Genomic DNA, 27,966 nt, shown 5'->3' with positions numbered 1-27,966 from the left:
CTGATTGCTGAGGCTAAGATTTTCAGTACTGTGTTAAAGAGCAATGTTGAGAGTGGACATCCTTGTCTTTTTCCTGACTGTAGGGGAAAGTCTCTCAGTTTTTCCCCACTGAGGACAATATTAGCTGTGGGTCTTTCATATATGGCCTTTATGATATTGAGGTATATTCCATCTATCCCGACTTTGTTGAGGGTTTTTTGTTTTTTTTTTTTTAATCAAGACTGGATGCTGTATTTTGTCAAATGCTTTTTCCGCATTTACTCATGGGATCATATGGTTCTTATTCTTTCTTTTATTAATGTGGTGTATCATGTTGATTGATTTGTGAATACTGAACCGGCCCTGCAGCCAGGAATAATTCCCACTTGATTATGGTGAATAATTCTTTTAATGTACTGTTGAATTTGATTTGAGAATTTTTACAGACATGTTTATCAGGCATATAGGCCTATAATTCTCCATTTTGGTGGGGTCTTTCTCTGATTTTGGAATCAGGGTAATGCTGGCTTCATTCATAAAATGAGTTTGGAAGTTTTCTTTCTATTTTTTGGAACAGTTTGAGAAGAATAGGTATTAACTCTTCTTTGAATGTCTGGTAGAATTCCCTGGGAAACCATCTGGCCCAGGACTCTTGTTTGTTGGGGGATTTTTGATTACTGATTCAATTTCTTTGCTGGTTATGGGTCTGTTCAAATTTTCTATTTCTTCCAGTATCAGTTTTGGTAGTTTGTGAGTTTCTAGAAATTTGTCCATTTCTTCCAGATTGCTCGCTTTTGGCATATAATTTTTCATAGTATTCTCTCATAATTGTTTATTTTTATTTTTTTAATGTTTATTTATTTTTGAGTGACAGAGTGTGAGTGGGGGAGGAGCAGAGAGAGAGGGTGACACAGAATCTGAAGCAGGCTCCAGGCTCTGAGCTGTCAGCACAGAATCTGACACAGGGCTCAAACTCACAGAATGCAAGATCATGACCTGAGCCGAAGTCAGACACTTAACCAACTGAGCCACCCAAGCATCCCTCTCATAATTGTTTGTATTTAAGTGGTGTTGCTTGTGATCTCTCTTCTTTCATTTGTGATTTTATCTATTTGGGTTGTTTTTCTTTTCTTTTTGCTAAGTCTGGCTAGGGGGTTATCAATTTTGTTAGTTCTTTGAAAGAACCAGCTCTTAGTTTCATTGATCTGTCCTACTGTTTTTTTTTTGTTTGTTTCGATATCATTTTATTTCTGCTCTAATCTTTATTATTTCCCTTCTTCTGCTGGCTTTAGGCTTTATTTGCTGTTCCTTTTTAGCTCCTTTAAATGTAAGGTTAGGTTGTATATCTGAAAACTTTCTTGCTTCTTGAGATAGGCCTGAATTGCAATATACTGCCACCTTAGGACTGCCTTTGCCGCATCCCAAAGGTTTTGGACTGTTGCGTTTTCATTTTCATTTGCTTCCATGTATTTTTTTAATTTCTTCTTTAGTTTCCTGGTTAACCTACTCATTCTTTAGTGGGATGTTCTTCAACCTCCATGTATTTGAGGGCTTTCCAAATTTTTTCTTGTGGTTGACTTCAAATTTCGTAGCACTGTGATCTGAAAATGTGCATGGTAGGATCTCAATCCTTTTATACTTTTGAGGGCTGCTCTGTGACCCTGTATGTGATCTATTCTGGAGAATGTTCCATGTGCAACTTGAAAAGAATGTGTATTCTGCTTTTGGAGGAAATGTTCTCAATATATCTGTTACATCCATCTGGTCCAGTGTGTCATTCAAAGCACTGCTTCCTTGATGATTTTCTTGATCTCTCCATTCTTGTAAGTGGGGTGTTAAAGTCCCCTACTATTACTGTATTATTATCAAGGAGTTTATGTTATTGATTTACATATGTGGGTGCTTTCAAGTTGGGGGCATAAATATTTACAACTGTTAGATCTTCTTGATGGACGGTCCCTTTAATTATGATATAATGCCCTTCCTCATCTCTTGTTACAGCCTTTGGTTTAAAATCTAGTTTGTCTGATATAAGTATGGCTAGTCTGGCTTTCTTTTGACATCCATTAGCAGGATAGATGGTTCTCTATTCCCTCATTTTCAATTTGCAGGGGTCTTTAGGTCTAAAATGAGTCTCTTGTAGGTAATGTATAGAATCTTGCCTTTTTTTTTTTTTAGTCCATTCTGATACCCTGTGTCTTTTGATTGGAGCATTTAGTCCATTTACATTCATAGTGATTACTGAAAGATATGATATTAGTGTCATTGTGTTTCCTGTAGGGCTGGTTTAGTGGTCACAAACTCCTTTAGTTTTTAATATTTGTCTGGGAAACTCCTTCTTTCTCCTTTTTGAGCGACAGTTTTACTGGATAGCATATTCTTGGGTGCATATTTTTCCTATTCAGCGTGTTGAATTATCTTGCCACTTCTTTCTGGCCTGCCAAGTTTCTGTGGACAGATCTGCTATGAACCTGATCAGCCTTTCCTTGCAGGTTAAGGACTATTTTTTCCCTTCCTGCTTTCAGGATTCTTCCCTTGTCTGTGTATTTTGTGAATTTGACTATGATATGTCTTGACGATGGCCAGCTTTTATTGAATTTAATGGGAGTTCTCTGTGCTTCCTGGATTTTGATGTCCTTTCCCAGATTAGGGAAGTTTTCAGCTATAATTTGTTCACATATACCTGTCCCTTCTTCTCTCTCTTCACCTTTGGGGACTCCTATGAAATGAATGTTACTGAGTTTTAATAAATCTCTGAGTTCCCTAAGTCTGCCTTCATGATCCCTGACCTTGATCTTCTACATCACTAATTTGCTTCTCTGTGTCCTCCATTGTCATTTTTGTGGCCTCCATTGGGGTTTGCACCTCAGTTATAGCATTTTTAATTTCAGCCTGACTAGGCTTTAGTACTTTTAACACCACAGAAAGGGATTCTTTGGGGTCTCTTATGTTTTCAAGCTCAGCTAGTATCCTTATAGTCATTGTTTTTAAATGCTAGTTCAGACATCTAACTTATATTTGAATTGATTAAATCCCTGGCCATCATTTTTTCCTGTTCTTTCTTTTGAGGTGAATTCCTCCATCTTGCCATTTTAGAGGAAGAAACAAACAACAACAACAACAATAGAATGAAATAAAATTTTAAAAATTAAAAAAAAAAAAACAAATAAAGGAAGCTAGGTCCTAGGTCTGTTTTGATCTGCTTGTTCAGAGAAGCTTGATAGAAAAAAAGAGAAAAGATACAAGAAGAGAGGAAAAAAAAGAAGAAAAATTTAAAAAAATTAAAAATCATAAAGTAATAAAATAAAAATAAACTGTTGTGTGTCCAAGAAACAAAAGAAAAACTACAGCAACAAAAACAAAACACAGCCAAACAAAAACAACGAGCAAACAAATGAAAAAAAAAACAAAAAAACCCAGGGGCGCCTAAGTGGCTCAGTTGGTTAAGTGCCCAACTCTTAACTTCGGCTCAGGTTATGATCTCAGTTTGTGAGTTCGAGCCCCGTATCAGGGTCCACACTGACAGTGCAGAGCCTGCTTGAGATTCTCTCCCTCTCTCTGTCCCTCCCCTGCTCACATGCGCACTCTCTCTCTCTCAAAATAAACAAACATTAAAGAACAAAACAAAACAAATGAAACCAGATCCAGTTTCCCCTTGAGCTGAACCTTTGCAGTCTACTCTAAATACACTAAGCTTGTGGAAGTGATTTGTGCTGGCCTTCTGGGGAAGGGGCCTGCTGCTCTGATTCTCAGGTGGACTGGCCCTAGTGGAAATGTGCCTGGAAGGCACAGGAGGGCAAGGGTTGGTATAATGGCTCCATTCTCCACTTGGCAGAGATGTTTAGATCTCTGAGGTCAATCAGTGTGGGTGGGCTAGCGATGAAAATGGCTTCAACCCACTCTCTAGTCTCTGGAGTGGGAAGTATGCACTCTCAGAGATTTGTGATTAATCACCCCTCCTGTGTCCCTCATTTCCGTCAGTTCTCCGCCTCCCCACAACCCGTGTCTAAGCTGTCCATTTCCTAGGTGGTGCCTCCCTTCAGAGTTTTATCTCAGGTGCAGCTGTGTTTCAAAACCCCACACATCAGAGATGCCCATGGTTTGGGCCTGCAGTGATCTTCTGGGGGAGGGTCTCACCCCATCGTGGCCCACCTGCCCCAGGAAATGGTCGCACCACCACATAGTGGCAGTGGCTCAGAGTACATAGTAAATTGCAACACAGAGCCAACTCCGGGCTTGTTGCCCTCAGCCAGTGTATTTGTTCCTATATGGGTGAACGTGGTGGTTCAATGGCACCCTCTGGGACTTTTATCTGTGGAGAGGCCACATCACCTCTACCAAATGCACTCGAAACAGAGGAACCACTTCTCCCTGTGTGACCTAGGGTATCTTCAGCCTGTGATGCCCGCTCCCAGGGAGTCACCCTGCTTCCTCACCAGATAACCGCCAGGCACTGAGCTCTAAAACTTCAGACTCTGGGCTCTATTTATAAAAAACTGGTGGTACTGAAACCCTCTCCTTTTTCCCCAATCAATGGCTTTGGGGAATAGTTTTCTTGTGCAGTTCCCTGTGTGCATTTTTCACTTTCTCTCTAGCTGCTTTCAGGGGGAGTGCTTTCTTGCGCAAACCCGATGCACTGCTCTCTCCCCTCTGCAGCAACATAGCTCTTTTCTCCCACAATTCACCTCTCCATATCATGCACCAGCCACATTCTCTCCTGCAAATTATGCAGATTTTTCTGCTAATCCTCAGATTGATTTCCCACATGTTGAAAATGGTTTGATGTTGATCTAGCTGAGTTCAAGGAATAAGACAAACCCAGGGTCTTCTTACTAGTCGGCCATCTTAACTCCTCCACCAATGTCAGGTGAGAAAATTACTTTTATAATAGAATTTGAAATACCCTGGCTGAGAATGGGAGAATGAGGAAAGGGCAACAGATAATTTTAATATATAATTTAAATATAATTTTTTCCTTCACCGGAGATTTTCTTTTCAAGGGTTTACATAGCTTTAGCTGCTATAAATAATGGAGTATAACACTGCCATCTAAAAAGTGGTTTCATTATGAAATAAATTTTCTAGAATTTTCTGGGTTATTTTTATTTCAAGACCCAACACAATACAATTTCAGTTGGGAAAAAAATATTTTCACACACCAAAAGAATCATATGCAAATGCAAGGCAGAATTTGTAAATAGATTGGCCTGAATGCAGCCAGAGAAAAACAACACTTTACCTACATTAGAAAAATAATTAGAACAACAACAGATTTCTCAACAAAAATCATGGAGGTCAGAAAAATGTGGCACAACATTTTTTAGATGCAAAGGAAAAAGTTATTTTTTTAATATTTATTTATTTTTGAAAGAGACAGAGCATGAGTGGGGGAGGGGCAGAGACAGAGTGGGAGACACAGAATCTGAAACAGTCTCTAGGCGCTGAGCTGTCAGCACAGAGCCCGATGTGGGGCTCGAACTCGGGAACAGTGAGATCATGAGTCGAAATCAGATGCTCAACCAACTGAGCCACCCAGGCGCCCCAAGAAAAAAAATTATTAATCCAGAATCCTATATCTAGTAAAAATACATTCTGGAATGATGAGGAAATTAAGACAATCGAAGCAAAATTAAGAAAATGTGTTGCTGGCAAACCTACCCTAAAAGAATGGCTAAAGGAAGTTGTCTAAAAAGAAGGAGAACAATAAAAGGAAGGAACTTCAGAATATTAGGAAGAAAAGAAGAACATGAAAAAATATACAGGTAAATGATGATTAAAGCAAAATTCTAACGTTGTCTCATGTGGTTCTAAATGTATACTGAAGAAATATTAAGACAACCATTAACAGAAGTGAGTAAAGGGAAGGAGGTAACATTCCTCTATACTTAATCAAACTCATCAAGTGACACAGTACCCTGAAATAAGCTATGCATATACAATGTATTATCTACAACAGAAAACAATAACTAAAATGGCAGGCCATTTATGGCAAGCCATAATATAGCAATAATTACAGTGCATAAAAATGGTCTAAACGCACCAATTAAAAGCAAACGTTGCAAAGAGGATTAAAAGACATGACCCAACTATGTGCTATCTACATGATACTTCAAATATAGTAAGTTGGCTGACATAAAAATATATATCACATGAGGATTAATCAAAAAAAAGGAGTGACAACATTAGTATCAGATAAAGTAGACTTCAAGGAAATTTATCAAAGACAGAGAGGGACATTACACAGCTATAAAAGGGTCAATCCAAGAAGCGATAGCAATCCCAAATGTGTATCCACCAGGCAGAATTCCAAAATATGTGAAGCAAAAATTGAGAGAACTGAAAGAATATAAAGACAAATCCAAAGTTATAGTTGGATAATCCAACACCCCTCTTTGAACAATAAAACTAGACAGAAAATCACCAAGAATTTAAAAGAACACAACATCACTATCAACCAACAAGAACTAATCAACATTTATAAAACACTCCATACAACAAGAGTGGAATACACATTCTTTTCAAGTGTGTAAGATTTAAAAAAAGAACATATCTAGGACTACAAAGCAAAACTTAGCAAATTTAAAAGTTTCGAAATCATATAGAATATATTCTCTGACCACAATAAAATAAAACTAGAAATTAATAATAGAAAGGTATCAGAAAAATCTCCAAACACTTGGAAACTAAACTTTTATCTAAATAACCTATGGCTCGAAGGGGCGAAGAGTAAGTCTCAAGGGAATTTACACACACACACACACACACACACACACACACACACACACGTACATACACACATATATGAAAGAAAATAAAAACACAGTATATCAAAATTTGTAGGGCATAGGTAAAACAGCACATTATAAAAAAAGAGAAAGCCTCAAATCAATCATCTAAGTTCTTACCTCAAGAACCCCAGAAAAGAGCAAACTAAAAGCAAACCAAGAAGGAAAGAAACAATGAAGACCAGAAACCAGTGAAATTGAAAACAGGGGGAAAATAGAGAAAAATCAGTGAAACTGCTATTCTTTTAAGAAATAAAAAATTGACAAACATCTAGCAAGACTGGCAAAGGAAAAAGACAACACAAATTAACAATATTAGGACCAAATCAGGACTGAAGCATGGATAGCCCTACAGACCATGCAACTATAAAAGGATAATAAGAGAAAACTATGAATAACTCTTCAGACACAAGTTGACAACTTAGAAGAAATGGACCAATTTCTCAAACAACAACACAAGCCTCCCATAACTTAACCATTATGAAATAATTTGAATAGCCCTATACCTACTAAATAAATTGAATCTGTAATTTCAAAACACCCTAAAAACTCTCTAGACCCAAATGGTTTCGTTGAAATTTATAGCAAACTTAAAAAAAAATTAACACCAATTCCCCACAATCTTGTCTGGAAAATAGAATTGAAGGAAACACTTTCAAATTCATTCTATAAGCTAGTATTATCCTGATACCAAAACCAGACAAAAACAGAACAAAACGGAAAACTACAGACCAATATGCTTCAGAATTATAGATTCTTAAAATACCAGCAAGTGGAATTCAGCAATATATACACAAAATAATTATTACACACCATGACCAAGCAGAGTTTATTACAGGGATGCAGGTCTGCATCAATATTGTAAAGCTAATCAATGTAATCCACCACATTAAAAAGCTAAAGAAAAAAGTCCACATGATCATGTCAACTGAAGTAGACAAAGCATTTGACAAAACACAACACCCACTCATGGAAAAAGAAAAAACTCTCAGAAAAACAGGAGCAGAAGGGAACTACCTCAACTTGATAAACAGCATCTACAATAAACCTAAAGTTAACATACGCTTGACAGTGAAAGACTGAATGTTTTTCCCCCAAAATTGGGTGGTGAGGAGGCAAGAATATCCACTGTCAACATATTGAAGATAATGCTGGAAGTTCTTTCTAGTACAATAAGATAAGAAAAGGAAATAAAACACATATAAATTTGAAAAGGAAAAAATATAAATGTCCCTATCTGCCAATAACATAATTATCTAGTAGAAAATTCCAAAGAATCTACAAAAGAAATCCTGCAAAACCCCAAAAATAACAAAAAAGAGGGAACTCTTAGAACAAATAAGTGAGTTCACTAAGGACACAGGATACAAGATAAACCTACAAAAATCAATTGTATTTTGATATAGTGGCAATGAACACATGCATACTAAATGTAAATTAAATTAAAAATAACCCCTACAACCAAAATACTTCAGTGCAAATCTAAGAAAACAAGTACAGGATGTGTATGCTGAAAACAACACAATGTTGTTGTTGTTGTTGTTGATTAAAGAAACCAAAGCTCTAAATAAATGGAGAGACATTCTATGTTCATGGAATAGGAGACTCAACACAGTAAGAAAATCAATCCTCCCACCCCCTTAAATTAATACATAGGTTTAACACAACTCCTACCAATATCCCAGCAAGATTTTTTATAGATATTGACAAGATTATTCTAAACTTTATATGAAAAAGAACTAGAATAGCTAAAATAATTTTGGTAAAGAATAAAATGGGAAAAGCCATTCTACCCAATTTTAAGACTTATTATATAGCTATGGCAATAAAAATTGTGTAGTATTGGCAGAGAGAGAACCATGCAACAGAATAGAGAACCTAGAAATAGGCCCACAAAAATTTGCCCAAATAATTTGTGAAGAAAGTACAAAAAAATTCAATCAAGGAGAGATTGCCTTTCCATCAAATGGTGTTGAAGCAACTGAACATCCATAGGGAAAAAAAAAAAAAGAACTTCAACTTAAATCTCACAACTTACACAGATATAACTCAAATATATCAAAGACTTACATGTAAAATGTAAAACCAAAAAAAAACTTTTAGGAAAAAATATAGGAGAAAATTTTCAGGATCCAATAATAGGCAAAATTAAAAATTTTAGCTCTGAAAAGCCCCTGTTAAATGGATTGAAAAGACAAGCTAAGGAGTGGGACAAAGCATTTACAAACCACATTCCCAACAAAGAGCTGGTATCTAAAATATACAAAAAAAAACCCCACAAAAAACCACAAAAAACAACCCAACATTCAAAACTCAACAGTAAGAGGGCAAACAATCCAATCAGAAATGGGCAAGAGACATGAAGATTTCACATACAGATGATATAACATACATACAAGTTTCGCTGCAACAGTGTTTACAATACAAAAAGATAGGAAATGACCTGTTTCTCAATACATTAGTTAAATTATAGTACAACCAAACAATAGCATGCAGCCACAGAAAAGAATGAGGGTGGTTTTAAATGCTATGCTCTCTAAAATACGTTGAAAAGGGGGGAGGGGAAAACAAGGATGCAAAAGAGGGTATACCAAAAAAAAAGAAAAAATTAAAGTCAACAAGAAAAAAATTATACATATATATATTGCACGTACTTATTTATCATAAAAGAAAATCTGTAATAAGAGACAAAAATGGGGGTTACCTGGGTGGCTCAGTTGGTTAAGCGACTGACTTCGGCTCAGGTCATACATGATCTTGTGGTTCATGAGTTCAAGCCCCACATCAGGTTCTGTGCTGACAGCTCGAGCCTGGAGCATGCTTCGGATTTTATGTCTCTGTCTCTCTCTGCCCCTCCCCCACTCATGCTCTGTCTCTCCCTCTCTGTCTCTCTCTCAAAAATAAACATTTAAAAAATAATAAAAAAAAAAAGACAAAAATGGATGTTACATAATGATAAAGGGGTTAATCCAACAAGAGGATGTAACATTTGTAAATATTTATGCACTCAACATAGAAGCGCAGAAATGCATAAGACAAATAATTAACAGACCTAAAGAAAGAAACAGAGAGCAATACAACAATAGTAGGGGGTTTTAATACCCTAATTACATCAATGGGTAGATCATCCAGATAGAAAGTATTTAAGAGAACATCAGCCTTGAATGACCTATTAAACCAATAGGCCTAACAGATACATACAGAACATTCCATCCAAAAGCAACAGAATATACATTCTTCTCAATTGTACATGGAACATTTTCCAGGATAGATCACTTGTTAGGTTACAAAAAAAGTGATAATAAATATTAGAGGACTGACATCATATCAAGCATCTTTTCCAACCACAATGATCTGAAACTGGAAATTAATTCCATCAAGAAAACTGGAAAATTCACAGATATGTATAAATCAAACACCATGCTACTGAACTACCAATGTGTCAACGAAGAAATCAAAAGAGAAACTCAAAAATACCTTGACACAATCGAAAATAAAACTATAACAAAAATTTGAGGGATGCAGCAAAAGCAGTTTTGATACAGCCATTCATAGCAATATGCCTCCCTCAAAAAAGAAGAAAAGCCTCAAATAAACAACCTAACTTTATGCCTCAAGGAACTAGAAAAAAAGAACAAATGAAGCTCAAAGTTAGTAGACGGAAGGGAATAACAAAGATTAGAGCAGAAATAAGTGCAATAGAGACTAAAAATACAACAAAGAAGATCAATGAAACTAAGAGCTGGTTCTCTGAAAAGATTTGAAACAGTATGGCATTGGCATAAAAATGAACATGTAGATCAATGGAACAGACTAGAGAGCCCAGAAATAAACCCACGCACATTTGATCAATTAATTTACAACAAAGGAGTCAAGAATGTGCCATGGGGAAAGTCTTCTCAATAACGAGCACTGGGAAAACTGGACCGCTACATGCAAAAGAATGAAACTTGACCACAAAAATTAACTCAAAATGGATTAAAGACTTGAACATTAGACCTGAAGCCATAAAACTCCTGGAAGAAAGCATAGGTGGTAAGCTCCTTAACATAGGTCTTGGCAATGTTTTTCTGAATCTGACACCAAAAGCAAAAGTAAGTGGGACAACATCATACTAAAAAAGCTTCTGCACAGCAAAATGAAAAAGCAACCATCTAAATGGAAGAAAATATTTGCAAATCATATATCTAGTAAGGGCCTAATATCCAAAATATATAAAGAACCCATACAACTCAATAGCCTCCCGCACCAAAAAAAAAATTTTTAAGGGCAGAAGACCTTAATAGACACTTTTCCAAAGAAGACATACCAATAGTCACTGGGTATGTGAAAAGATGCTCAACAACATTAATTATCATGAAAGTGCAACTCAAATCAAAATGTGGTATCATTTCACACCTGTCAGGATGGCTACTATTAAAAAGACAAGGGGCGCCTGGGTGGCTTGGTCGGTTAAGCGTCTGACTTCGGCTCAGGTCATGATCTCACGGTCCGTGAGTTCAAGCCCTGTGTCGGGCTCTGTGCTGACAGCTCAGAGCCTGGAGCCTGTTTCAGATTCTGTGTTTCCCTCTCTCTCTGCCCCTCCGCGGTTCATGCTCTATCTCTCTCTGTCTCAAAAATAAATAAACGTTAAAAAAAAAAATTTTTTTTTAAAAAGACAAGAGGGGTGCCTGGCTGGCTCAGTCAGTAGACCATGTGACTCTTGATTTCAGGGTTGTAAGTTCGAGCCCCACATTGTAGAGATTACTTAAAAATAAAATCTTTAAAAATTAAAATTAAAAATAAAAAAAATAAAAAGATAAGAAACAAATGTTTGCAAGGATGTGGAGAAAAGGGAACTCTTAAGCACTGTTGGTGAGAATATACATTGGTGTGGCCACTATGGAAAACAGTATGGAAGTTCCTCAAAAATTAAAAATAGAACTACCAAATGATCCAACAATTCCACTTCTGGGTATTTATCCAAAGAAAACAAAACAAAAACACTAGCTCAAAAAGTTGTATGTACCACCATGTTCACTGCAGCTTTATTTATATTAGCCAAGATATGGAAACAAACTAAGTGTCCACATATGGATGGATAAAGAAATTATGATATATACAATGGAATACTATTTAGCCATTTAAAAAAAAGAGTGAAATCTTGCCATCTGCTACAACATGGATGGACCTCAGGGGCATTATGCTAAGTGTAAATGACACCTAACTTACACCACATAGAAAGTTTAGATCAATGACCTAAATATAAGTGCTAAAACCATAAAATCCCTAGAATAAAACTCAGGGGTAAATTTTCATGATATTGGATTTGGCAAAGGATTCTTAGATATGACATTAAAACAGGAACAATGAAAGAAAAAAGAGATAAACTGAACTTTATCAAAATTAATTTTTGTGCAAAGGACATTATCAAGAAACTAAGACATGTTTGGTTGGGTTTGAATGAGTCTAATACCAAGAACATATATACTTATTTACAAAAACTTAACAAAAATACAAACAACCTAATTTTAAAAGTGGGCAATAGACTTGAATAGGCATTTTCTATAAAGATATAGAAATGGCCAACAAGTGCATGAGAAAATGCTCAGTATCATTAGTCACTAGGGAAATACAAACCAAAAGCACAATGAGCTATCATGTCACACCAACTAGGATGGCAATCGTTATTTTAAATTTATTTAAATTCAAATTAGTTAACATACAATGTAGTATTGGTTTCAGGAGTAAAAGCCAGTGATTCATCACTTACATACAACACCCAGTGCTCATCCCAACAAGTTAGGATGGCAATTTTTAACAAAAAATGAATATTGGTGAGGATGTAGAGAAATTAGAACCTTTGTGTATTACTAGTGGAAATATACAAAGGCTGCTATGGAAAACAGTACGGCAGCTCCTCAAAAAGATAAACGTAGCATTGCCAAACAACCCAGCAATTCCATGTCTAGGTATGTACCCAAAAAAACTGAGAACATGGACTCAGATACCTGTATACTAAAGTTCACTGGAGCATTGTTCACAATAGCAAAAAGGCAGAAGCAACCCAAGTGTCCATCAACAGATGAATGGATAAACAAGCTGTGGTATATACATACAATGGAATATTATTCAGCCTTAAGAAAAAATGAAATTCTGACGCATGCTACAATATAAATGAACCTTGAAGACATTATACTAAGTGAAATAAGTCAGACACAAAAGGACAAATGTTGTATGATTCCACTTACATGAAATATCCAGAATAGGCAAATTCACAGAAACAAAAAGTAGATTAGAGGTTACCAGGGGCTAAAAGAGGGGGAAGTGGAGAATTATTGCTTAATTTGCACAGAGTTTCTGTTTGAGGTGATGAAAAATTTTTGGAAATATAGTGGTAATGGTTGCACAATACTGTGAATATATTTATTGGCACTGAATTATACACTTAAAAACAGTTAAAATGACTAATTTTATGTTATATACAAAATTAAGAGAAAAAAGTTATTAAATATATGTACAGAAATCAGAATCCTACCGAAATCCTTAAACAAAATGGGTGTAAGTGTAATTACCAGTAAGTACATTCCATTATAATTTTTTTTTTTTTTAACATTTTTTCATTTTTGAGAGAGCATGAGCAGGGGAGGCCAGAGAGAGAGGGAGACACAGAATCCAAAGCAGGCTCCAGGCTCTGAGCTGTCAGCACAGGGCCAGACATGGGGCTCAAACCCACAAACTGCAAGATCATGACCTGAAGTCAGATGCTTAACCAACTGAGTCACCCAGGTGCCCCAAGTGCATTCCATTATAAATTATTTGGCCATATATAGAAATCAATTTACTTGCAAGTGGCTTAGATTATAGAAAATTAGTCTTGTCTATATAGAAAAGTTCATTTCAGGCATTATAAAATAACTGGAATTATTAGCTTATTACAAAAAGTCTCTGGGTAATGAAAAATTCAACTTTTAATCTCAAGACCTATTTGTTATTGATTTATTCTGAACCCTGAAACAAACTTCTTTCTATATACTAAGATTAATCCCATTTGAAAACGGGATACTTTAACATATATGGGCAGACTATAGACTTTTTTTTATCACCAGATACAAGTTTCATAAAAACAATTGTTTTATTTTTACTTGCATATCCATAATGCTTACCATACAATAAGAGCTCAATAAATTTAGTAAATAAAACCAAACCAGTCAAAATCAGCATGAAAGCAACATTAAAGAAACTTTTTTGAAATCATATTCCTGTTACACTTTCTTTTAGTTTGTTTGTTTTCAGAGAGAGCAAGCATGCAGAGTAGGGGCAGAGAGAGGAAGGGAGAGAAAGAATCCCAAGCAGGCTCCGCGCGCAAAGCACAAAGCAGGGCTCGATCTCATAAACTGTGAGATCACGACCTGAGCTGAAATCAAGAGTCAGACGTTTAACCGACTAAGCCACCCAGGTGCCCATTACACTTTTAAAGTATCTATTTTAAAAATAATATCTAAGTAATTTAGAGTCCATAAAACCAAAACTTCAAATTACTTTTCACCTATGTATACTCCTATCCCCAACTCCAATGGGAAGTTCCCAGAATTTATGGTACCAGAAATTAAGTTACCAGACTTCATGAGGAATTTCTTTACTGATTTGTGTTTGTCTGCCTCCAAGATAGCCCAGCCTGGAAAGGAAAATCAACAAGTAGTCACCTTCATGGCCAGAGAGCTGGACTACTCAAGGTAGTGCCGAAGTGCTCTGAGTTCACTAGCTCACGTAGTAATAACATGGGTATCATTTGCATTGTTTTCTTTTGCCTTTACTGCTTTGTGGGTTTTGTACATCAAAGGGTTAATTATGAAATAAACTGGAATATGAAAGGCAAACTTTATTTGGTAACTACTAAAGCAAACTGTGCACTGTTAATATCAGCAATAATGAACTTGTGACTTTCAGAACTCAACCTAAGATATCTTTTTTGAAAGCATAAGGGATTTGGGAGGAACAAATTATCCACTTTCAGTGGAGGAAGTCTGTAACCATATTATCCTGAATCAGGCCATCGATAGCCTCAGAGGTGACCCTGGCTGGCTCTGAGAATGAGTCTCTCAGACCTCAGACTCCAGCTGCTGCACTATGAAATCCAACACTGTGTTTCTGTGTTTGTGCAGAGGCTCTGCTTCTCCCAGGCTGCCCGCACCCCCCCCCCCCCACCCCGTCAAGGACCGAGCACAGCACACATACTAAGCCAGGCTTCTTCCTGGGGGATGAGGAATTCCTGTGACCCCAACTTTCACTCAAGAACTTCCTGAGGCCTGGGTGAACTTTCCTTAAAACTGCACTGCAGTGTAAGACACTTTCACCCCAAGTTCCTTCCTCCCTTACCTCTCTCCTTCACTTGGGAGTCAGACTTGCCTTACAGTCTCAAGACTCTCCTTGACTCCTTCCCCATTTTCTCTCACAAGCACTGCTAATACATTTCTTGTATACCCAACCCCACCTTGGCATCTGCTTCTCAACCTTGCATTGCACACTTTTTAAAAAACTAGCCATTTAAGGGGTGCCTGGGTGGCTCAGTCGGTTGAGTGCCTGACTCTTGATTTTGTTCAGGTCATGATCTCATGGTTTGTGAGTTTGGGCCCCACAAGGGGCTCTGTGTTGTCAGCGTGTGGAGCCTGCTTAGGCTTCTCTGTCTCCTCTCTCTCTGCCCCTCCCCTGCTCGTGCACACGTGCTCTCTCTCTCACCCTCACTCTCAAAAATAAACCTAAAAAAAAAATCTAGCCATTTAAAATGAGTTATTTCTAAAATATAGTATTTGCTTACCTATGTGCTAAAATGGAATACACTGAACATGGCAATTCCAATGCCTTTTGAAGTTGAAGATCTCAGCTAACACCCAACAAGCTCATTAGTAGTATATTCTTGAGGGGACGAGCTCAGAACCACATGCAATTCAACAAAAGGTCCTGAGCACCTGCTTGCTATATGTGAGAAATATGCTAAGCATTATAGGGAATATAAAGGTGAGTAGGACCCTATTCTTACCTTCAAGGAACTCCCAGTATAGAGAAAGAGAAGCCACAGATAAAACTTTGAAGGACAGACTATCATTAAGTACTAAAACTGACATATAAAGCACTAAGTAAATTAAGAGATACATTCTACTTAGGGGATGGGGTTGCAGTAGAAAGCCTTTGTGGAGAAAATGGTATTTGAAATGTACTTTGAAAGACATTGTCAGAGCCTTCATTCCTGAGAGCAGTCCAACAAAGACACTTTCCATGCTTGCCATACTTGGCTCCTCCCCTCCCCCAAAGTGTAAATCCCTCCCATCATAATTCTCTCACATCCTCTCATTCCCAGAGAACTGGAGGCTTCTTAGTTCTCCTCCTAACGTGCTCCTCCCCCCGTATTTCCTCTTTCATCCCACTACCACTTAGACCCTTAAGCCAGAAACATAGGAATCAGTTTTTACTCCTCTCTTACTACTCTGTCATTCAATCATCAATCTACTTTTACATCTAAAAATCTATCCACTTTTCTGTATGCCCACAGCTATTGCCCTAGTCAAAACCACCATTATCCCACCCTAACTGGCCTTCCCCACTGCTCACAAGATCTGGCCCCACGCTTCAGACTCCCAGCTACTCAGAATTTCTAAAATGCTCAGCTCCTCATGGACTCCAAGCCACCACAAATCTTTGAACACACTTCCTCCTCATCCTCACCTGGTTAACTCCCACTGCTACTTAAAACATCACTCCTGTCACTCCCGAGCGGAAGCACACAGGACAGTCTCCAAGCTACCTAATGCCACCAAGACATTTCTCAGCCCGTTCTTCTATGGTCTATACTGGTTTTCCATTAACCAGTGCCTTTAAAAGTCTTACTTTTTTATGCAGCAGAACCATTTTTTCAAATGTAATCCTATGCAGAGCCCTAACACGTAAAAGGGCCGAGCTTCTCAGCTTAAAGCAAAAGGTTTCGAAGCTTCATTCAACCTCCTCTATCCTAAGGTACTTCTTCCCTAAAATCTAAGGTGCAAGACAATGAAAACACTAGTGTACTATATTATACTGCCTACTCAAAGGAAGCAATACAGGACAGTACAAAGAGTGGTCTTTGAAGCCAGACAGATTCAGGTTCAAATCCTGATTCTATTCCTTATTAGTTATAAGATCTTGAGCAGTCTGCCTAAGGACCCATTTCCTCTGCTGTAAAACTCAGCCATAGAAACAGATGACCACTCTCACTACTTTCATTTAACATTTAATGGAGGACCTAGTCAGTAAAATAAGGCAAGAAAAATAAATATCGGACTATCTGTAGTAGCACATGACATAATAATGTAGAAAATTCTGTGGAATCTGCAACTACCAGCAAAATCAAAGGATACAAGTCCAATATATAAAAAGCAGCTTTATGTTTGCATATTTGTGACAATTAGAAAATAAAATTCTAAGACAATTTACAATAAAATTAAAAAACAAAGTATTTAGGGTTAAACTCAACCAAAGACATGTAAGGCTTTTACACTGAAAACTACAAAGTGTTGCTGACAGAAATTAATAAGTCTAAATAAATGGAGAGATACACCATGTTCACAGGCCCAAAGATTTAATATTGTTAAGATACAAATTCTCGCCTGTTTCCGATTCTGTGTCTCCCTCTCTCTCTGCCCCTCCCCCGTTCATGCTCTGTCTCTCTCTGTCCCAAAAATAAATTAAAAACGTTGAAAAAAAAATTTAAAAAAAGGGGAGCCTGGGTGGCGCAGTCGGTTAAGCGTCCGACATCAGTCAGGTCACGATCTCGCAGTCCCTGAGTTCGAGCCCCGCGTCAGGCTCTGGGCTGATGGCTCGGAGCCTGGAGCCTGTTTCCGATTCTGTGTCTCCCTCTCTCTCTGCCCCTCCCCCGTTCATGCTCTGTCTCTCTCTGTCCCAAAAATAAATAAAAAACGTTGAAAAAAAAATTAAAAAAAAAAGATACAAATTCTCCCTAGTGATCTATAGATTCAATGCAATCACAATCAAAATCTCAGCAAGATTTTTTGGTAGAAATTGACAGCTGGTTCAAAATTTATAGTGAAATCCAAATCTAGAAACGCTAAAACAAGATTTTAAAAGAAAAACAAAAATTGGAGGACTTATACTACCTAACTTTAAGACTCAGTATAAATTTACAGTAACCAATAGTGTGGTACTGGTGTAAAGATAAACAGATCAGTGGGATAGAATGGAGATGTTTGTATATATATTTACATAAATATATATAATACTTATTTAATTTTCATAAAAACATCACAGTCAACAGGGAAAGAGAAATCTCAACATATGATTTTTTTTATGTTTACTTTTGAGGGAGAGACAAAGCACGAGTGGGGAAGAGCCGAGAGAAAGTGGGAGACACAGAATCTGAAGCAGGCTCCAGGCTCCAAGCTGTCAGCACAGAGCCTGATGCAGGTATTGAATTCATGAATCACAAGATCATGACCTGAGCCAAAACTGGACACTCAACCGTCTGAGCCACCCAGACACCTATATTTCAACATATACTTCTGAAATAACTAGATATCAGCATAAAAAATGAATCTCAATTCCCACTTTACATTATACACAATAATTAATCTGAAATGGACCACAGATTATGTAAAAACTTTTCTATAAAGTTTTTAGAACACAGCATTAGGAGAGTATCTTCACGGCTTGGTGGCAGGCAAGAGGTTCTTAAATACAGAGAGCAATAACCTTAAAAAAAAAAACTAATAAATTTGACTCCATCAATATTAAAAAGTCTGTTCATCAAAAAACACCATTAGGAGAATGAATAGACAAGCCACAGGCTGGAAGAAAATATTCATGAAACATTTTTCTGATAAAGAGCAGTTACCCATGATATATAAACAACTCTTACAATGCAATACTAAAAAGAACGCAAAATTTAAAATGGGCAACAGATTTATGCAGATGCTGCCCGAAGAAAGATACAAAATGGCCAATAAGAACACGAGAAAGTGTTCAATATCACTAGTCACCGGGATAATGCAAATTGAAACCACAGTGAGATACCACTACAAACCCACCACAGTGACTAAAATTAAAGACTGATAACAACAAATACTGGCAAAGATGTGGCACAACTGGAACTCTCATACATTGTTGCGGGAATATTAAAGGTACAACCAATTTGAGAAAAGGTCTGGCAGTTTCTTGTGAGACTAAACACTCTATGAGCCATTTCTCTTAATATTTACACAAGAGAAATGAAAACATAGGCCTACAAAAAGACTTGTATAATAAGAACATTCATGGAAGCTTTATGTATAATAGCCCTAAACTGGAAACCTCCTAGGTATCCAGCCACTTGACAAACAAACTCTGACATAGTCCTATGATGGAAAAAAGAACTGAATTCCTAAGAAACACAACCTCAAAGCCTTACAAAAATTATATACTATATGACTCGATTCATATGATGTTCTAGAATAGGTAAGATTAATAATCTATGGTAGGATGATAAAAGATCAGAACAATGGTTACAGGGATTGACTGAGAAGGCACAGGAGGTAAATTTCAGGAGTGATAGTGATGTTCGTTATCTTGATAGAGGTTTGAGTTGTATTTGTTTGTCAAAACTCATTAAATGGTACAATTAACATTTGTGTATTCCACTGTACATAAATTTTACCTAAAAACCAAAAAGAACTGTAAACAAATACTGAACTCTAGTTAATGACATGCATGTTGCAATGTTTGGAAGTAAAATGTACTGATGTCTGCCACTTACTTTGAAATGCATCAAAACATAAGATGGATTGGTGGATGGAGGGAGGCAGGATGGATAGGCATGCGATAAAACAAACATAGTAAATGTAAATTACAGAATCTAGGTGATGGGTACACAGGTGTTTTAATGAATAATTCTTTCAACTTTTTTGCATATTTGAAATTTCCCATAATAAAACATTGGGTAAAAAAAAAAAAAAAAAACTTAATCACAAGACAAAAACACTCTAAAATGAAGTGCAACGTTTTTTCCTATTCTACCCAAAGCTGTGATACAAAATACATTACGGGGAACAGGGAGTAGTTGCCACTTTTATTATTTGGTTGAAGCATCCTCACTGCTGTGATTTCTGGATCTCACTGCCATGGCTGGATTACAGTCTTCCTTTCCACTATGACATGTGCCATAATCCTTGTGGACTTCGTCATCACCCATATATGTAATACACCAATCCATCATTCAATACACTAACTCCAGAGCTCCCAATTGTCTTATTTCTTTCATTTCTGGAATCTTAAAACCCTAAATTATTATGATGATCTCCAATCATAATCCCCTGTCTGCTCTCGCTACCCTCCTCCTCCAACTCATCAAAGATTTCTAATCCGTGGAGCCTTCATCTATCCCCCTATAACCCATCTTACAGCTTTACTTTCTATCACCTGAAATATTGCTATCCTCTTAGTCTCTACTGCAGCCATCTGCAATCAACTCTCCTTCTGTGTCCATTCACCTGAACCGATGAGTGCTGCTGGAGGAAATCTCACAACCACCAGACCAATGAATGTGCCTCCAAATTTATGGTCTTCACACTCTGCACTGCTCAGCAAGTTCTTTCTGATTCACTGGTTGGCTCCTTCTCCACACTCCAAAACAGCAATTTCAAAACTTCACCATGCTTCTTAAACTCCTTACTCATTTCTCTTTCCTTGCTCTATGTAAAGAATCTTGCTATTCATTTCGTTAAGAAAATAGAGGATACCTAACGTGAACTCCCTGCTGCCCAACCTACAAACCCTTATTTGTCTCTTTCCCTCCCATCTCAGGAAAAAAGATGCCATCAAAGATGCCCTGCTAGAGGTAGCATAGCATAGTATTTAAAACTGCAGATTCTCTAACCAAATTATTCTTTCTAAACCTCAGTTTTCTCTCTTGTAAAATGGAGGCAATAAGAGTAGTCCAATGAGAATTAGAAAACACATGTGAGTACTTAAAATAGTACCTGGCGAACAGTTCAAGACAAATCCCATTACTTGTGTTCCTGGGCTACTCATCTCCTCATTGTTCAGTATCTTCACCAGCACTCTTTACCAGCTCCTGCCCCAGAGACTCCTAACATATACAAGTTTCCATCACCTTCAAATAAAAAACCTCCCCAAGCTTGAATCCCCTTCTTGCCACAGCAGTATCTCTTTTCATTTCCAAGCTTCTGAAAAAAAAAAACCATAGTAATCTGGAGAGTGGCGGGGGGGCAGAAGTCATCTGTCCATGCTACCTTGCTATTGTCTTTCCATGTTCTTCCGTCATCTATCCACACTGAAACCGCTCAGACGGAAGTGACCCCTTAGCTGTCAAATCTAACATTTTCAAGCACCTTACCTCACTTATCCGTAGTCTGACACACTTAACGACTCTTCTTGCAGCTCCTTACTTTCTCGGCTTCTCAGACACTAGGGTCTCATACTTTTTACCTGACTCCTTCCTTCTTTTTATATTTCCTCTTCAAATTCTAATAGTTTACTTCCTATGCCCTAGTTATAAAGTTCAGAGCAGAGCTTCAGCATTAAATAATGATATATACAAAGTTGCAGATATCAGTTAATCAGTATAAACGCCAACAAAACATACCAACACGATTTTGTGCGTTTAGAAAAGAAGTATTTCCCGGATAAGTGGAAAACTGTGTGGATGGCTTCTGAAAGACCTTCACTCTAAGCAGCTTTATAGTGAAACACTTAATTAATTAATTTAAGATTTTAGATTTAAGGTTTTGTGTTTAAGTAATCTCTACAACCTACATGGGGCTTGAACTCACAACCCTGAGATCAAGGTAGCATAATACTCACTGAGCGAGCCAGGAGCCCCGTGAAACATTTAATTTAGAAGTCTGGACCTCCTTTCTTCAGCTTGCTGTATCTACATTCACTGAGTAGACCCTGTATTGATCACTGGGACCCAGTGTGTTCCAGGCTCTGGGTTATACTTCCTATCTCAACCGACACCTGGAATGAATAATGCCAGGTACGAGACGTACAATAAATACGAAGAGGGGGATCAAGATCTGATGTCTCTTGGCCTGACCAAAGATCCAACAGAGAAATAATTTTGGCAGAAGCCTCAGGTCCAGAAGAGAAAAACAAAACCACAAGGCCCAGGACTGAGGAGTCTCTACTCCAACTCCTTCTTTGATTTTTTTAAACATAGGGGTTTTTTTGTTTTGTTTTAAAGTGTTTATTTTGAGAGAGAGAGAGAGAGGGATAGAGAGTGAGCAGGGGATGGGCAGAGAGAAGGGGACAAGCAGGCTTCACATTGTCAGCACAGAGCGTGATGTGGGGTTCAATCCCATGAACTCTGAGATCATGACCTGAGCCGAAGCCAAAAGTCTGACACTTAACCAACTGAGCCCCCCAGGCGCCCCTCCAACTTCTTCCTTCTTCATCCCCTTGAATCACTCCTTCCCCCGCTCTTCTCCTACACACTATTGCCCACTCCTCTCCCTCCCCAACCAGGTCTAATGACAGCCCTACTTCAGTCTTACCTCTAATTTTCAGTAGGTGGCTTTATCTACTTTTAACACTTTCACTGATGTACAACTGACATTCAACAAATTGCACATATCTGAGTTGTAAATCTGCTAAATTTTAATGTATGTATATATCCGTGAAATTATCAGCACAATCAACAAATGAACATAAAAGCCTCCCCCTAAAACCACCACTCACTTGCTCCTTGTCGTTGTAGATAAGTTTGCAATTTCTAGAATTTTATATAATAGAATTATACAGTATATACTCTTTTTTTGACCTGGTTTCTTTCATTCAGCTGAACTATTTTTGAGATTCAATCATATTGTCATGTGTATCAATAATTCATTCCTTTTTATTACCCAGTAGTATTCCAATGTATGGCTATTTCACAATTTGTTTATTCTTTCACCTGTTAATGGACATTTGGATTGTTTCCTCTTTTTTTGCTGAAGAGAACTGTCATGAACAGAATCCTTGTATAAGTCTTTGTATGGATAAAGACTTCATCTATTCTTTTGTTTTTTTTTTAACGTTTATTCTTTAAGAGAGAGAGAGAGAGAGAGCACGAGCAGGGGAGGGGCAGAGAGAGGGAGACATAAAATCTGAAGCAGGTTCCAGGCTCTGAGCTATCAGCACAGAGCCTGATGTGGGTCTTGAAGTCACAAACCACGTGATCATGACCTGAGCTGAAGTCAGACGCTCAACCGACTGAGCCACCCAGGCGCCTCCGAGGCTTCATTTATTCTTAAGGCTTTACCTCCACCCCTAGAAGTTCCAAATTTGCGGTGGCAGATACCAATGACAACTGCCAGCTTGACAAGTCCACCTGGATAAGCCGAAAGGACTTTTAAATCAACGTGTCTAAAACTCATCTCTTTATGCCACTCTCTCCATCACAACGGCTTCTTCTCCTCCATTCTCTGTTCTGACAAAAAGCACACAAACCAGAACTTAGGGACTCTTCCTGCTCTCTTACCACTTGCCCTACTCACTGAGGGAGTGACTGGGTCCTGTCAATTCTACCTTTAAACATCTCTCAAAATCCATCCCTAAGTTTCCAACCGGGTTCAAATGCATCCTTAATTCAAATGCACAGTATCTCTTGACTGGACTATTAAACTAGCCTTCTAACTTTTCTCCTTACCTCAGGTCTCATTCTTCTCCAATCCATTTTCTATTCTCTGGCCAAAGTGAATTTTCTAAAATTTCAATCTGATGTTACTCCCCTATTCCTCAATGACTTTCATCCCCTCAAGATAAAATTCAAACTCCTTAGCTTAACATTTAAAAAACCTCTCTCGAAACCAGTTTCCTATCCAAACTCATCCTCTGCCACTTCCCACTGTGCTCTGACTTAGTCGTTTCTGGATGATGTCATACCTTTTTATTCTTAGTGCCGAGGGCAATGCTTGGTCTGTGGTAAGCATGATACATTTGTGCAATAGACAAGATAGGACTTAGACTGAGAGAGGTAGTGAGACACTCTGGGCATATTCAGGAAAAGTAGTAGTCCAGTCTGGCTGAAGCATAAAGAATATGAAAGACCATGGTGGGCAATCCAGCCAGGAAAGCAGGATGAAGCCAGACCACTGATCACCATCAATTCTCTGCTAATGACCGTGCACCGCATCCTGTGCCCTCAAAAGATATCGTTAGCTCTGAGCAAGAGTGCAACGTATTCCGACGTGTACTAGAACTTCTGAAATTTGAAAAACAGATACGGGAAAGGTGAGGCGCAGTAAACTAGTTAAGGTGCTATCACAGTAGTCTAGGAAAGAGGACTCAAGGGGCGCCTGGGTGGCTCAGTCGGTTAAGCGTCCGACTTCAGCTCAGGTCACGATCTCACAGTCCGTGAGTTCGAGCCCTGCGTTGGGCTCTGGGCTGATGGCTCAGAGCCTGGAGCCTGCTTACAATTCTGTGTCTCCCTCTCTCTCTGCCCCTCCCCCGTTCATGCTCTGTCTCTCTGTCTCAAAAATAAATAAACGTTAAAAAAAAAAAAAAAAGGAAAGAGGACTCAAGAGTAGGAGGGAACAGATTAGAAGAACGTGTCAAAGGGAATAAACCTACAGGCCATGCTGGGTTTGGGCAGTAATGTAAGAGAGAGAAGTCCGAGACGACTCCAAAGTTTTTAACCAAATAAACAACAATAAAGCCGTCAAGAGGAATTTTTTTTAATGGTCAGTGAAGGAGGAGACAGATGATGCAGTTTGGGTATTCCGCCACCCATTCATTCAAGCAACGGAAGTTCCTACTAGGTGTCAGGCACTGTATGCATGAAGGATAAAATGAGGGTAAAATATCATTCCTGTTCTCAAGGACCATCTAATCTAGTTGTGGGATGGGGCAGACAAGTGAATAGGAACTTACAATTCATTATTAAGTGCTAGGCTTCAGTGCTAAAAGAAAATGAAGACTATCCAACACAGCCCTGAGGATTTGAGAAAACACCTGAGGTCAAGTGAGTCCAGAAGGAGGAGTAGTGTTAGGCCAGGCAAAGGGCAGTCCAGGGGAAGAGAATAACATGACAACAGAGCCTCAGGTAAAAGAGCTCAAGTTGGGCACATCTGCAATAGTGCATTAAGTCTAAAGGAAGAGTTCAAGATAAGGAGAGCAGGCAGGTGCAAATGCAGGTTCTGAGCTCCCAAGAGTACATCCAGATATGAAATTGTATTCTCAACCTCATCTTAGGTGGCGCAGAGTCATCACCAGTGGCTATCTTAAATAAGAATTAGAAGAACCTATCGGCTAGATTGTGTATGTTTCCACCTCCTCCCATCACTTGTGTCCTGCAAGGGGATCTCTGCATATGGTTAAGGCTGTTTTTGCAAATAAGCAAAGAGGACTGAGGGGACCTTGGCAAATGGGAGATACATGTCCAGTCTAAAGAAGGAAGCCATTTACTCAGCTCCAGCAGTTTATTGTCTTGCCCAGTGGGGAAAGGCCCTCCTATTCTTCAAGAAAAGCTGAAAATTCGGATTTTAACATCTCCCACTTTTAAACAGTGGCAACTAATTACATTAAAAGTAAAACAACAGGGTGCCAGCCAAACAAAATGCTTCTGTAGACAGATTTCAGCAAGGGGCACCAGGGTGGCAGAGTCAGACCTGGTCGGCCAACTCTTGGAATGCTCTTTCCACTACTTCACAGTACCCTCACAACTGACAGAGTATCTTGATGGTTCCCTGGAACAGGAGCTGTTTGCTCTTAAGCAAAACAGCCCCAAACTGATGGTGTTTTGAGTTCTTCTGTATGTTCGCAACAATTTTTTGGTCTCCTCCCCACTCCACTCCCACCTCTGCCAGGACCAGGCTTCGGACACGACTGAGACATCCTACTCCCCTATTATAAGCTAAGACGCCAAGCTTGCAGGTAAAGCAAAAGTAAAAAGAGAGCCCTGATGGAGTTTCTAATGAATAAGGTATGTAAGGAAGATGGCATCTCTTTGGTTTTCTTAGAAAACAGTATCACGGAGACGTTTGATGTCACTTAAGGGAAAAAGTCAGTAACTTACACCTGAAAAAAATGAGCAAATTCTGCTAACACACTAAATAGTTTCCACTGTAAGTCTCCAAGGAGGGGGAGGAGGGCAAAAGGGAAAGTAAAAGTTGCTGGCCTTTGGGAAACATCAGGCACCTTTTAAGACACAGTTTTTTTCAAAGTATACATGTTCAGAACAAAAGGTACATCATAATCTCAACTCTCAGTAGGAGCTAAAATATATTTTAATAACATAAAACGTTCTTTGAGCAACAACAAATTGGACTTCAGAAACACTCGGAGACTAAAGCAATCTCCACAGAAAAGGTAAAAGGGAAACAAAAAATACGGATTGTTTTTATCTTCAAACACGGTTTCTAGTGTTGTAATGTATTTACTAACTCACAATGTTGCTTTAGAAGCTTTTAAAATGTAGCAACATTTCCTAATACTACTAAAACATTTAAAAGCAAAGATCATGGAGCATACAACTTCAGATAACAAGGTGGCAAAGCTGAAGACACAGAGAAAGGTTAAAAATTTCAATCAACAGCCCGAAAGATAGTACCAAGACTCTAAACAACAACAAAAGTGGCATGTGCATCCGCCCCTGTTAATCGGAGGAGTGGGGGAATTCAGGGGAATGAAGAGCGATTACAGAGGGCGAGCAAAGCAGGCCGTGTTCCCGCTGGCAAGCGAGCTCTGCAATTACTTAGAGCAAGCATTATGGCTAGAGCATTCTTGAGCCCACTAAAACCAGCATACTGGACACCTAAAACCGGAGGCTGACAGCAGCTCCAGGGTAAGACCGAGAAGGCGGAAAAGTGGCCTGCTGTGACCTCCACTGAAAACTGAGCCTCCTCCAACTCTCGTCTCGGAATCGGAGACAGGACATTAACCTCTCGGGAGGCTGTTTTATTCGGACAAACTCTGCCTGGCTTGCCGCGGCCTTCCCACACACCGGGTGAATGTCAACACGGAGCCAGCGAGTGTGGGGGAACCTCTCAGCGTGCGCGGTCCTTTCTGGGAGGCGGCGAGACCGGGAAGAAAGACGGCCTTGCGCGCGCCCCGCCTCCCCAGCCCTTCCACCGCCCCGGCCCCGCGCCCTAGCGGGGGCTGCAAGCCGGGAAGCGGGGGTCCCGCGCGCTCCTCACCTTTTTCAGCGCCGGCACCAGCAGCCCCCGCCACTTGGGTGCGTTCTCCTCGCTGAAAAACTCGTACGGCAGCTGCTGCGCCTGCATGGTGCCCCCGGGGCGCCTCTGGGCGGGGAGAGGGGCGGCGGCGGCGGCGGCCGGGCCGGGGAGCCGCGAGAGGGCGAGCTCGCAGCACCGAACAGGGCCGCGGCCCCACCGGACGGCCCGGCCCCCTCGGGGCGCCGCGCGGCCGGGCTAGCCCTGGAGAGGGGGCTGAGGGGCGAGGCTCGCGCCCGGCCACCCACCCGACACGGGCACCAGCCGCGGAGAGCGAACGCAGCCCGGAGGCGGCGGCGGCGGCATCCCGCACCACCGCCCCGGGGCCGGGCCCCCCCCCCCACCCCTTCCCGGCCCGCCGGCGCCGCCCCCGGCTGCCCTCCGCCGCGGCCGCCGCCCGCCGGGGCTACGCTCCCGGGCCCGGCCTGGCCCCGCGGCGGAGCCGGCGGCTGGGGGAGGGCGTGCGGAGGGACGCTCCGGCCGCGGAGCCCGCTCCGCGCAGCGGCGACCCCGAAACGCGAGCGGCCCGAGGCGGAGCGGGGCCGGGGGGTAGCGGGGGAGGGGAAAGGCCCGAGGTCGTCGTTGGAGGATCTGGCTGCCCGGAGGTGCCGCCGCGGCCGCCGCCGACGCCGGTGTAGCGCTCGAGCTTCCTACTAGCGAACTGAACCTGCTGGCTACTGAGCATGCGCTGCCGAGCAGGGCCGGTTCGCTCCGGGTTTTCCTGCTCCCCAGCGAAGGAGGAGGGAAGCGCGAGCGAGGAAGGGCGCCCCGGAGGACTGCAGGGGAGGAGCGAAAGGGCCCCAAGAAGTCGAACCCAGGCCTTCCGGGTGGGGTGCGAGCTACGGGGAAGCGGCCCCCATTGTGTGGTTGGGCCGCGAGGAATCCCACCTCTCTTTTGGCGTCTCTGGGCCTTTAGTTTCGGAAAGGGGCGTGTATGTGTGTACTTTGTTCCTGAACACGAAGATAAGAACTGCCCAGAGCATGCAGTGTATAGTAAACAGACTGGACAAAAGATAGGTGCCTTTCTAACG

The 27,966-nt window shown here is 40.0% G+C and overlaps 1 protein-coding gene across 2 annotated transcripts in view; it reads right to left on the bottom strand.

The window, feature by feature from the left end:
• SOS1 (SOS Ras/Rac guanine nucleotide exchange factor 1) overlaps positions 1–27,121 on the bottom strand; it is a 145,628-nt gene extending 118,507 nt beyond the window's left edge. For both annotated transcript variants that reach the window (XM_027033598.2, XM_027033599.2), the window contains exon 1: positions 26,900–27,121. In XM_027033598.2, the coding sequence (XP_026889399.2) occupies positions 26,900–26,986 (87 nt within the window). In that variant the 5' untranslated portion in view covers positions 26,987–27,121. The remainder of the gene's footprint in view (positions 1–26,899) is intronic.
• Between the last annotated feature and the right edge of the window lie 845 nt (positions 27,122–27,966).

Source organism: Acinonyx jubatus, chromosome A3, assembly GCF_027475565.1.
Source record: "Acinonyx jubatus isolate Ajub_Pintada_27869175 chromosome A3, VMU_Ajub_asm_v1.0, whole genome shotgun sequence".
Classification (NCBI taxonomy): domain Eukaryota; kingdom Metazoa; phylum Chordata; class Mammalia; order Carnivora; family Felidae; genus Acinonyx; species Acinonyx jubatus.
The sequence above is the reverse complement of the archived record's forward strand: the minus strand, read 5'-3'. Positions and strand labels throughout refer to the sequence as shown.